The sequence below is a fragment of the Spermophilus citellus genome (genome assembly GCF_964194105.1).
Source record: "Spermophilus citellus genome assembly, chromosome: 4".
NCBI lineage: Eukaryota > Metazoa > Chordata > Mammalia > Rodentia > Sciuridae > Spermophilus > Spermophilus citellus.
In genome coordinates this window covers 151,296,681-151,309,359 of record NC_138185.1, presented here as the reverse complement: position 1 = coordinate 151,309,359, position 12,679 = coordinate 151,296,681, and the positions used below count along the sequence as shown (strand labels likewise).

General features: G+C 38.9%; 1 protein-coding gene across 1 annotated transcript in view; it reads left to right on the top strand.

Moving 5' to 3' along the window:
• Positions 1–12,679, top strand: part of ATG14 (autophagy related 14) — a 44,586-nt gene that overhangs the window by 639 nt on the left and 31,268 nt on the right. The window contains exon 2 of the mRNA XM_081289029.1: positions 104–525. Coding sequence (XP_081145155.1) covers positions 110–525 — 416 coding nt within the window. The 5' untranslated portion in view covers positions 104–109. The remainder of the gene's footprint in view (positions 1–103; positions 526–12,679) is intronic.

Sequence of the window (12,679 nt, the reverse complement as noted above, 5' to 3'; positions counted from 1 at the left end):
TCTGTTTCCCATTCCTTTCCCCCAGGATCCTTAGGGCATCGTATAGCTTTTTTTTTTTTTGCATAAATTTGAGGCGGTAACTCGAAACCTTGACCTCATCCAGCAGTCAATGTTTTGTTTGGCGGATTCGCAGTGGATAGAACTCGCGGCGGTTCGGAGGGCTGGCGAAGCGGCAGCTGAGGCGGGGCCGGGGTCCTCCAAGACCCACGCCCGCCCAGCGCGCTTCCTAGGCCCCTCCTCCGCGCCCAGGATGCACCTGGTTGAAAACAAAATCCCACGTGACCGGCCCTGCGCTCAGGCCATCATGGCGTCTCCCAGTGGGAAGGGAGCCCGGGCGCCGGAGACTCCTGGCTGCGGGCCCCAGACGCTCGCCCGGGACCTGGTGGACTCCGTGGATGACGCTGAGGGGCTGTACGTGGCGGTCGAGCGGTGTCCGCTCTGCAACACCACCCGCCGGCGGCTGACCTGCGCCAAGTGTGTCCAGAGCGGCGATTTCGTCTACTTCGATGGCCGGGACCGGGAGAGGTACGGCGGCCGCCACGGCCCTATTGTTTTTTCTCTCTTTCGCCCGGAGATCAAACACTGGAGATTAGGGCCCGGGGCCCCTAGTATTGGTCCGGATGCCAGGCATCCGGGGAGGGGTAGTGGCTGTACGCCGGCGCTTGCTTGTCAGTGAACGGGGTCGGGGGTGTCAGGTGAGAGAAGGTCGCTGTTTCTCCATCACCCATCTGAGAGGAGTTTGACCCCACTGTGCTACTGGTTACTAGGGAAAGAGGAATAGATGGTGGTTCTCGGGAGAAGTCCTCCCCTGTTGCTGCCATAGAGTGGGAGTCCTATTTCTTTGCTATAGTCCCATTCATAAAGCTTGGTTTAACCTTTTTCTGTCTTCGGAAGCAAAGTCATTATCATTTGTCTCAAGAGGAGAGATGAAGAGATAATCAAATAATTGAGAGACACTTGGGCCCTGTTAGTCCGAGTCACAGATAAGCCTTTTTATCAAATGATCTTACTCCGGTGTGTGAACTAGGACTAGCTGGTTGCTCCCTTTCCCTCCTCCCTATCTCTGAAGATTATTTTGGCTGCCTTGGGTTTGAGAGTCGTGTTTTGGCTTTGTTTTAAAATTCACATCCGGAGCTGCAGGCCTTTAGTTAAGAAAATTGCATTTAGCAATGTGTTATGGCTTCAAATTGGAATCTAAATAGAGCCACAAGCCCTGCTAAAGGCCTTGAAAAAGCATGATTAGCAGTAGGGGTTTCCATTCCCATACTTTGTTTCACTAGTTTAGTTCCAATGATGGTAAGATATCTGAACTTTCATGTTCAAAGAGTTATCGGTGTATTCTTTTACAATAACCCAGTAAGTTATCCCCAATTTATTACTGAGAAACCAAGGCACAGTAGGTGCCTTGCCCTACCTCATACCGATAATAACGGTAAGGATCAGAATTAAAACCCAGACAATGTGAATTTGTATACCCATGCATTTAATTACTGGACTCTACAACCTCTAGATTTGGGAATTGTTCACGTTCCTAGTATCCTTGTGATCATAGATGGGAGTTCTTTTCTCTTTTAAGGAGATATATACATTTTTTTAAAAAAAATTGGCACCTGCCACATTGAAGCATTAGATGACTTTACCAACCACCCATATCATAAGTGATAGTGTTAAAAATTAAAAACAGTTTTATTATAAGAATACTGGTGTGAGATGGAAATGTCTAATTGATTTAGTTTATCAAAGGTTTAGTTCTGGGTCTTCTCTCCATCTATACTGTTTCTTAGAAATATTCCCATGATTTATGCCCTCTAGATGCTGAAGTTTATCAGTCATATATCTTCAACTTGGATCTCTCTGAAATCCAGAAACCAGCTGCTTATTCAACATCTGTGTTTAAGAGCCACAAGCCTTAAACTTAAGTATCCCATCTTAATATGACAAACTGAACTCTTGATTTTAAATTTATAAATATATTCCTCATACCTCATACCAACTCAGTAAATGGAAATGTCATTTTTCCTTTATGTAGGCCAAAAAAGAAAAATCTTCCAGTCCTCTTTGACTCCATTGTTAAGCAGCTATATTTAAGTTCATCAACAAATCCTATCTACTCTTCAAAACCTGTACTGAATCTTATCCTCTCACCATCACCTGGTATGATCCACTAGAGGATTACTGCCTCTTGTGTCTCTGCTTCCACCCTTGCCTGCCCTGTTATTGCAATTTTCTTCTTGTAGTCAGAGTAATGCTACTCTTTCATTCTTTTGTTCAAATTGTTAGCACTTTTCCATTTTGCCCCAAGTAAAAGCCAAATCCTCAACCAAAGTTCTGGATCATCTGTTCCTCCTCTGATCTAATCTCATTATCTTCTTTACCTACTTTCTTTTACCACCTTGGCTTCTTTGTCAGTCCAAGAACACTCTCTTAGGGCCTTCACAGTCACATTCAGATTGCCAAGATCTTTTCTCCCAAAATATTCAGGACAGTTTGTTTTGTTTAAACCCTGCTTATACATTAGAAAGACTCTTTAGGATCCTTCAATTAAAATAGTAACCTCTTTACTACTTAACCTGCTTTATTCCGTATCACTTATCATCATTGGATGGTTCACAGGTTAATTTGTCTAACTGTGCCCCCCACTCCAGTGATGTAAAACTATATGCAGGCAAGACTTTATGTACACTGTTCTATCTTCACATAGCTCAATAAAGTTTGTGAAATGATTGAATGAATCTACCCCTCCTTTGCAAGTAATCTATTCCTGGACTATTTCAGTATCTTCATCCTGATCCAAAGCTAGAAGCCCGGGAGTTAGGTTAGCCTTCTCCTTTCTTGTATTCCCTACATCCAAGTCATTGGCCTAATGCAGTCTGACACTAGAATACATCTTGAATGTGTCCACTTCTGATCCAGGCCACTGTTTTTTCCATTGTTACTACTTAATGATCTTTTACTCAAGACTCCCCCTCCCACTTCTCTCCTCACAGCAGCTTCAGTAGAAATGTAAAGCAGATAATGCCACTGTTGCTTAAATCTTTCAATGGCATTCCACTTCATTTAAAATAAAATCCAATCTCCTTGCAAAGGCATATGAAGCCCCATGTGATTTGGCAGCTGCTTGCTTCTCTAACTTTGGCTATAAGGTTGAGTTAAAAATGTGAGCTTTGCATTCATGTTACATCTAATTAAATCCAAATCCCACAACTTACTATATGATTTGGACCAAGTTTCTTAACCTCTTATGCCTTTTTCATTTTGAAAAAGATTGGGTGTCAAGTGTCTAGTAATGATTTTATAAAAGCATGCATATAAAGGGCCTAGCAGGATGTCTAGCAAATATTAGGCACTTAAAAATGTGTGCCATGCTCCCCCCCTTATTCACTGCTCCAGTCATGACCTTCTCTAAAATCCTTAAGCACATGCTGTTCCTTCTGCTTACATCACTTTTCTTTTTGTCTGTTATCTTAACTTTAATCTCCCAACTTAAATGTCACTTCCTCAGTGAGGGCTTCCCTGACCTTCCTCAATGAGGTAGATTTCCACCTCCATCTCTCACCATTATTTGTCATAATAACATTCAGTTTATTTCTTGTTTGGTGGTAGGCATGATGTGTAATGCTATTTGAGAAAAATATCTGCATCCAGAATGAAGTTCCATGAAAACATGACTTAGCAGCAGGAGATGGCACATAGACCATTATCAAAGAAAGGGAAAAGGCAAAACTACTTTTAAAACTTTAGGCGGGTGTAGGGGGGTGGACCTCAGTGGTAGATTGTGCTTCCCTAGCATGTGTGAGGCCCTGGGTTTAATCCCCAGCATTGGAAAAAAAAAAAAAACCCTTACATATAGATTCTTTGCCAAATTTTAGCATTACAGTGAATATTCAGAAACATAATTTATTATATTGGATTTCTTTTCCTGACCAAACAGAAAAAATGGAGAGCAAATTCCCCAACGATTCATAATTTGGAGCTACAAAAGAGAGTTTGGGGTTCAGGGGTAACAGGACTGCCACAGAGTTCTGTTCAACCAGCTTCCCTTCTTTCTCCCATCTCTAAACTCCATGTGCCTTTAAAAGAGGGTTTTGTTTTTCTTTGTTTCTGGACGTTGCTCAGTGCCTAGTAGGGTGAAAGAATCTTTTGAGATCCAGGACCACTGTCCTAATAGCCAACTAATTTTTAATGGTTTCTCATTGGGTACCATTATATGCATAAAACATTCTGGCAAGTTACAGAGAAAGATGAGTCTCTGCTCTCAAGGATTTACACTGACTTCTAGTTTTAATGGCTTAGTGGCTCAAGGGAAATTAGGTATTGAATAATCTATCTCACAATAGTTCCTTTAACTCCCAAGAAGAGAGTCTGTGTCATATACTTCCGTGAACCGTATGAATGTGGCATATAGATTTGTTGGAAAAATATCCAAACTTAATCTTCCTTTGTTTTGTGGGATAACCTCATAACTTTTGTGTCCTCACCCACATGATCCTTCCTTATCGTCTTCCTTGCCCCCAGTCTTAAAACAACATGTTCTTTTCTGCCTTTTTGTCCACATTTTAACTTAGGTTCCCTTAGGAGAGGAATGATGACAAGCAGTATAATCTTTGGGTGTAGTAACTTCTGAACAGTTTAAAATTACAGGCCTTTTAATAGGAGTGTAATTTTCTGGATTTTACATTTATCTGACTCAAAAGAGCATCCTAAGCATAGATATTATCAGCATAGATAACTGGTAGGTTGAGTAATCTTTCCACCCCAAACCAAGAAATTGGTTATCAGTTCATGATAGGTGGAGGAATGGGGCCAGGAATGAGATCTGAGAAATCTGTCAGCAGGTGTGTTGTTGTTACCAGGGATAGAACCTAAGTGTGCTTGACCACTGAGCCACATCCTTTTGTTTTTTATTTTGAGATAGGTACTAACTGGGTTGCCTAGATCCTTGGTAGATTGCTGAGGCTGGCTTCAAACCTGTGATTCTTCTGCCTTGGCCACTGAGCCACTGGGATTACAGGCATATGCCACCAAGCTCGGCCTGTCTGCTGGTTTAGAAACCAGCAATTTTTCAAGTATGGATTAAAAAGACACATTTTAGAACTATGTGGGTATTATGATTATACTTTTTCCAGGAAACAGAAATGCAGGCACTAAGCAAACTGATAGATAGGATAAAAGATGAGAAGAAATTTGGATGTTACTGTAAATTTCTGTGCTGATGCTGATGTTTCTGTAGGAGAAGTCTCAGCCAATATCCAGAAAGTATCCTTTAGATATTGCCGTTCCCTTTCCTGTATCTTTTTGGTTGTCACTCACGGTGACCTATAAAAATCTACTGTCTTAAGAATTCAGTTCTGTGTGCTGCTTCAGCAGAAAAACCCTACAGGGTGGCTAGGCTCCTCCTCTTTAGAAAGAGGTTATTAACTCACTGTTGTCTGATTATGTATTTTCGGAAAGTTGTCATCACATCCCATGCAGCATATCACTAGTGTTTCCCCCCCAAAATGTGGATTTGCTAAGAAAATAACAGGGTCTTTTTTTTTTTTAGGAGGGATGTCATTTTTTCTTTTGGTACTAGGGATTAAACCCAGGGATGCTTAACCACTGAGCCACATCTCCAGCCCTTTTTTATGTTTTATTTAGAAATGGGGTCTCATTGAATTGCTTAGGGCCTTGTTAAATTGCTGAGCCTGGCTTTGAACTCATGCTCCTCCTGCCTCAGCCTCCCAAGCTGCTGGGATTACAGGAAAAATACAGTTTTTGTTTTTAATCAGTATCACTGGATATCTTTTAGAATTTATAAAAGGTTTCACATTTACTAGCTCATTTGTGCCTTACTACACCCTCAAGAGTTATGAACCCATTTTAAAGATAGAAATCCAAGGCTCAGCATTTTGGGGGCTGATTTACTCATGGTTTGTGCTAATTCTTAAATTCTAAATCTGAACTGTATTTTAAAATTGAGTTTAACAATATCATGTTGCTACACAGATTGAGCTATATCTCAGAGGGTTACGTAAGCTCAAGTAAGCCAAGGCCTGGGGCTGAATCCAGAAAGCCAGTGCCCTGAGCCTGTGCACCCTACCAGGGTGGGAAGATTCCTGGGGCAGGGTTTGCTCACCTCCAGGTAGCCCCATCTGTTATTTTGCCAGGTTCTAATTATCCCCAGACCCAACGTTCAGAAGATTCTCTCCAGTGCTCATCATATCTACACTGTGTTTTCAAAACCTATCATAACCAAAAAGAGTTTTCATAATCTAAAGTCTTCTTCAAACACCAAAGCCGTATAGCACTTAATGGAAAATAAAACATAAAGTATTATTATAAAAATAATCCTGGGATTTGTAATTTGCTGTTGGTAGGGAAAGTACTGAATTGATGTGTTGATGAAATCGACACTTGCTGCAAGCCTAGTGCTTACCCGAGTGTGGCAGAGCAGCCAGTGACATATCTCAGAGGTCTGGGTTTTCTTTTAAAAATTGCCAAAAAAGGAGCAAGATGCTTTAGAGATCTGGGTTGTAGGAAAGGTATTAATGTGAGATTTTATTGAGTGTTTCTAAATTTAGCCCTTTAAAATATGTTTCAGATAAATTTGTTTTTCCTGAATTCTTCCAGAGTTGATCTTCCTCAAATAAACATTGTAACCCTGAATCTCAGAAGGCCACTTTGGTGGGTCCTCCACTTGGGAAACAGTAACTTTGTGACAACTTGCTTCCCTTTAAAATTTCAGAAACTTTTTTTTTTATGGGGGGGTGTCTATTTTTCTTCAAAATATGGTTGAATTTGATTAGTTTGAATTTTTATATTGATGGAACATGTAAAATGCACGTGTTTTAGAAAACACAATTTTATAAATATGGCTTTTTAAAATGTCCAAACATCTTAGATACAAAGTCTCTCAATACTACCATGTAGCAGTACCTCTATTTTAGATGAGGAGTAGTCTCAATATTTTCTTGCATATCTATGCTGAAATGAGATATATAGATACTTACTATTTTGCAAGGGTAGTTTTTATTTTGCATCTATTATACATAAACATCTTTTACATCTGTCTTTTCTCATCTATTTTACTCTTTTACAACTGTAAAATTCCTCTTTTAAAAATCTAGAGTTACAATCATTCAGCCACTCCATGAAAAATAAGTTATTCAAAATGTTCCCTTTTATTTTTCTGTCTACTATTTTGTAAACAAAAATGAATTTTTCTATTTTCATTTCTAAAGGATGCTTTAGAGTAAGATGAATAGTGACATTTAAAGCACATTCTTTCTACATGTGCAGACACAGCAGGTATTAGGACCCTCTTATCCCTAGTTTCACAATTCTTTAGTCTCTTCACATGGTCTGATTCTGTAGTTCAGTTTAATATGTAGTAAGATGTAAAATCACTCATTGCAGTGAACAAATGGGAGACTAGCATATGTTATGTACCAAGTGTCTGAACCTGATACTTTCCCATTTCTTTTATTTAATCCCTATAGCCAAGTAAAACACAAGCGTAATTCCCATCTTACAAGTGAGGAAACTGGAAAATGGTTTATTTCTATTTTATTAACCTCTTTTCCTATCACTGGAGTATGTTTTTCATATTTTTGAATACCTTACGAATTTAAGGATGAAGGAATTTGGGTGTAGCTCAGTGGCAGGGTTTGTGCTTAACATTTGAGAGTCCCCAGCACCAAAAATAAATGAAAATTTGATGACAAGTAGTTCTTACCATGTTAGTATTCCATTTCAATAAATATTTAATTCTTCAGCCATCTTTATTTAAACTTATTTATTTATTCAGTAGCTTTGGTACATAACATGGTAGAAACGGCTCTGCTAACTAATTTTTTCCTTTTTTGGGGAGGAGGGGCATTCCACCACTGAGCTACTTCCCCAGTTGTTGGTTTTTGTTTTGTTTTGTTTTTAAAGAGATAGGGTCTCTTACTAGTTGCTGAGGCTGGCCTCAGACTTGTGATTTTCTTGCCTCTGCTGCCAAAGTTGCTGGGATTATAGGTGTGCACCACTGCACCCAGCTCTTACTGTCTGATTTTTATTCTTTTTCAACCTGTGTATTTTTATGCTTAGTCTTGAGCAAGAATGGTCAGTCAGAAATATGATTTAAGACAAAAGAGTATGATCTAGTGGAAATAAACTGGGCGGGGGATGGCTGGGGCTGTAGCTCAGTGGCAAAGCACTTGCCTAGCATATGTGAGGCACTGGGTTCGATCCTCAGCACTGCATAAAAATTAACAAATAAAATAAAGGCATTCTGTCCATCTACAACTACAAAAAAAAAATTTAAAAAAGAAAGAAACTGGGGGAAATTGCAAGACCTGTTGTTCAGATTCTTCTCTGTCTCTTTATGTCTTCAGAGATAAGGTTGTTCCTTTCCTCCTGGTGTGGGGAGAGCATCTCTTAAATGAATCTTAGTACCTTGATTTCAGAAGTTCAGTCTATGGTTGGTCAACTCTGTACTTCTGGGCTGGAGGTGAGACATAACATCATGACAGAAGGAAGTGGCAGAGGAAAACTGCTCAGGAGGTCACATCCAAGAAGCAGAGAAAGTGTCATTTAACACTCTACAGCAACCTGTGCCAAAATCAGGGACTGGGAAATTCTCTCCCACTGAGCTGAAAGTTAATTCTCATCACTTGCCCCCCTCCATCTCCATATTCAAGAAACCAGAAAGGGTATGATCTTTCTCAAGAACTTTAGATGCAGTGGGGGAATTATATATATTACAGTGGGGTTGATCCTCAGAAGGAGAGCATGAGTACTTTTTAATTGATTGATGCCTTTTTCTTTTTTTTTAAACCTTTTTATAAAGATATATATGATTAATATAAAAAACTTGTACAGAAGCACATACAGAAAGAAATAGATATTACTCAGATTTTCACAGCTGTTAATATTTTTTATACTTCCTTTCAGTATTGTGGGTATTCATATATATTTAGAACCATATCACATATATATAGTTCTGCTTCTTGAAACAAAGCATGACATAAAAACATACATCTTTTGCCATAAAATATTTTAGTCTCCTTCATAGCCATCATAATTGTCATAGTGAACATTAAAATTGTTTCCAATATTTTGCTATTTTGACTGACTGACACCTTCAAACAAATCTCTTTTTATCTCTGATCTGTTTCCTTGATTCCTTCAAATGCATTATAGTTCCAAAGATTTTGTATATTTTTTTCAGGCCTTCATTTGCCATTCCCCCCCACCCCACCACCACCACCATCATCACCAATACTGCAGATTGAACCCAGAGGCACTGTACTACTGAGCTGCATCCTAGACCTTTTTATTTTTTATCTTGAGACAAAGTCTAATTTAGTTACCTAGGCTGACCTTAAACTTGGGATCCTGCCTCAGCCTCCTGAGTCCCTGGATTATAGTCATGCACCTCCAGGCCTACCTCAGAGGAATTTCTTTTTAATGCATTTTTGTCCATTTGACATATAATTGTACATATTTATGGAGTGTGACATTTCAGTACATGTATATAATGTGTCATTTTTGTCTTTCTTAAAATACATTAGTAGTGTCTCTCAGACTGAAGTATTGCCATAACTTTAGGAATAGGGTACACATGTGGCTCTAAGATGAGTGAAAGGACTGAGCAGGCAGGTAGAGGGATTATAATTATCTTATGAAAGGTGTTTTGCTTGACATGTAACATAGTAGGTGCTCAATAAGTTGCAGGTGTTATGGTGATAATTATCCCTAGTACAGAATTAATAATATGGAATGCTAATAGAGTGCATTCCTAGTGCTGTTGTTTTGGTAGTATAGGATAGATTGATGTGAGTTGTCTGAACTGTGGATAGATCCACTCAGCCCCCTTGATTATAGCTAGGGAGCAGAGTGTAATCAGAGTCTCATCATTGCCTCATTAGCAGCATATTGTATTCCTGTTACCTGCTTGGAGTATTGAAATATTTTGGTGTTCAAGACAGTAATTTTTTGCAAATTACCTATTCCCTCTGCCTGTAATGCCTTCCTTCCCTTAACAGGGCCAACCATAACTCATCCTCACAGTTCAGCTTGGAAAGGTATCACTCCCAAAAAGCTCCCTCTTGAGACCTGAGCTGGGTTGTGTGCTCTCTCATACCACTGGGCTCTGTGACCAAACCTTCTCCTAATTTTCATCAGTCCCTACTGCAGGGGGACTATGAAAGTCAATTTTGAGTAGGTTTTGCATGGGTGGTGCTGAGATCAATCTTAGGGCCTTGTACTTGGTAAGCAAGTGCTCTATCTTTGAGCTACACCCCAGCCTAAGGGAGTAATTTTTTTTTTAATGAGGAAAAAATAAATCCTGAAAATATGGGAGAATTTAGGAAACAACAAAGTCAATTTAGGGAGTAATTTTTTAGGGAGCAAAAAACCTTAAATATTACAAGTATGGAGGAATTTAGTACATGATATGGAAGGGTTTTTGTTGTTGTTGTTGTTGTTTTGTTTTTGTTACTGGGGATTGAACTCAGGTACTTTGCCACTGAACTACATCTCCAGACCTTTTTTTTTAAATTTATTTTTTAGTTGTAGTTGGACACAGTAACTTTATTTTATTTTATGTGGTGCTAAGGATCGAACCCAGGGCCTCGCACGTACTAGGTGAACACTCTACCTTTGAGCCACAACCCCAGCCCCCAGACCTTTTAATTGTTTATTTTGAGACAGGATATTGCTAAATTGCTGAGGCTGGCCTCAAACTTGCACAATTCCTGCCTTAGCCTCCCAGTTTGCTGGAATTGCAAGTGTGCACCACCACACCCATCGGGAAGGTATTTTTTTAATTGGAAGAGAAACTACAGGAAATAATGTTGTAAGTGCCTTGTATGGAACAGGTTCACTGGCAGATTTCTTTCAAAAGACATCACAAAAACTAGAATCATTAAACAAAAGGGTAATGGTTTATGTAACTTTAATGATACCTATTCAATGAAAACAAACCCAGCTTGCAAAACAGTATATAAAACATAAATCCACTTCTCTCTACCCACCTTTTAAGATAAAATATGTTTGAATGTAGTGACTGTCTTCTTAGTTCTTTCTTGTAAACCATATTGAAAACACACAGGATGGTGGGATGAGTCCATTTCCATGAGTGGTGGGTTGGAGAATGCGAAGAATGGATGAGTGTAATAAGTGAGCAATTGACATGTCATGTGGACCCAGCTATGTTCATGATAGCATCTGATGGCTAGCTTTGTTAGTGCCACCTCTTTTTAATTTCCTTCATGAGGGTTAACATGACTCACAAAGTATTTGATCCAGTAGAAATCGTTATCTGTTGTTATTCCTACTGCTATCAGTATGTTTGTTTTTAAAGGGGGTGTGGGCTTGTTTACATATTGTTTTCTGAGTGACCTAATACTGTTTCATGCAGCTGACACTTTATGGACTTTGCAGTGCTATCCAGTAGAACTTTATGTGGTGAGGGAACTGTTCTGTGTCTATACTGTCCTAATAAGTCAGGGTGCCTATTGCAGTGTGGTCAGTGCAGCTGAGGAACTAAAGATTTAATTTGAATTGTCACATTATAAATTTATAATCTTGTTCCATATAATATTACTTGATTTGCTTTTTTGATTAGTATGTCATACATTTTCAGTGACTATTAAACGGTAGGGTCACAATTATATCATTTTATCCTTTACATTTAGAAGTTGATGTCTTTGGTATGTTTCAAAGTAAGGGTTATAGAAATAATATTTTAGAGAGATTTCTTTGTCCAGATTATTTTTAGGGATGTGATGGTTCTGCTAAATTGTTTTCATTTATTCTAGGAATTCAGGAGATGGCCAAAAGCCTATTCTTGGACTCAATACCATATTACTGTGGCATGTGTCATTACCCAGTCCCCTTGAAAATAGTGACCCACTGTTTGCTCAATTCATAATCACTTGCATGCTGTTAGTCATACTTTCTATCCCCCAAGTCCTAATTAAGTAGCAGAACACATTTTAGGTGCTTAGTAGTCACATGTGGCTGGTGGCCACCATACTGACCAGCACAGATGTGAAAAATCTGAATGATTTTTGTTTTACACTGTCAAGTAGCCCACAATTTAGACATTGTACCCGATAGCTGTGAATCACTCATTGTTTCCAGTGCAAATGGAACTTTCACAGAGGCAGACCATATGCAAGGCCATTAGACACACTAATCAAACATTAAAGTCTCAGAGTATACTGTGCCTACATCTGAGTTACATTTGAAGACAGTAACAATAAATTACCTAAAAAACCTATATATCTGGAAGCTAAGCAGTACACTTCTAAATAACTTATGGGGCAAAGAAGGAACCTTCTGGAAAATTAGGAGTTTTAAACTAAATGATAATGAAAATATACCACATCAAAAATTTTAGGCTGTAGCTAAACAAGCAGAGGGAAGTTTTTTAACTATATTAAAATGGAAGAAAGCATTAACAACAACATGGATGGAACTGGAGATCATTGTGTTAAGTGAAATAAGCTAGGCACAAAAAGAAAAGTGCCATATGATCTTATGTGTATAATCTAAAAAGGTTAGTTTCATAGAAATTGAGTAGAATGGTGATTACAAGAGTCAGAGAAAGTAGTGGGGAGGGAAGTATCAAGGGAGGGTGGTCAGTGGATACTAAATAGGAGTAAGATATTCTTATGTGCTATTGCACCATAGGGGGACTGTAGATAAT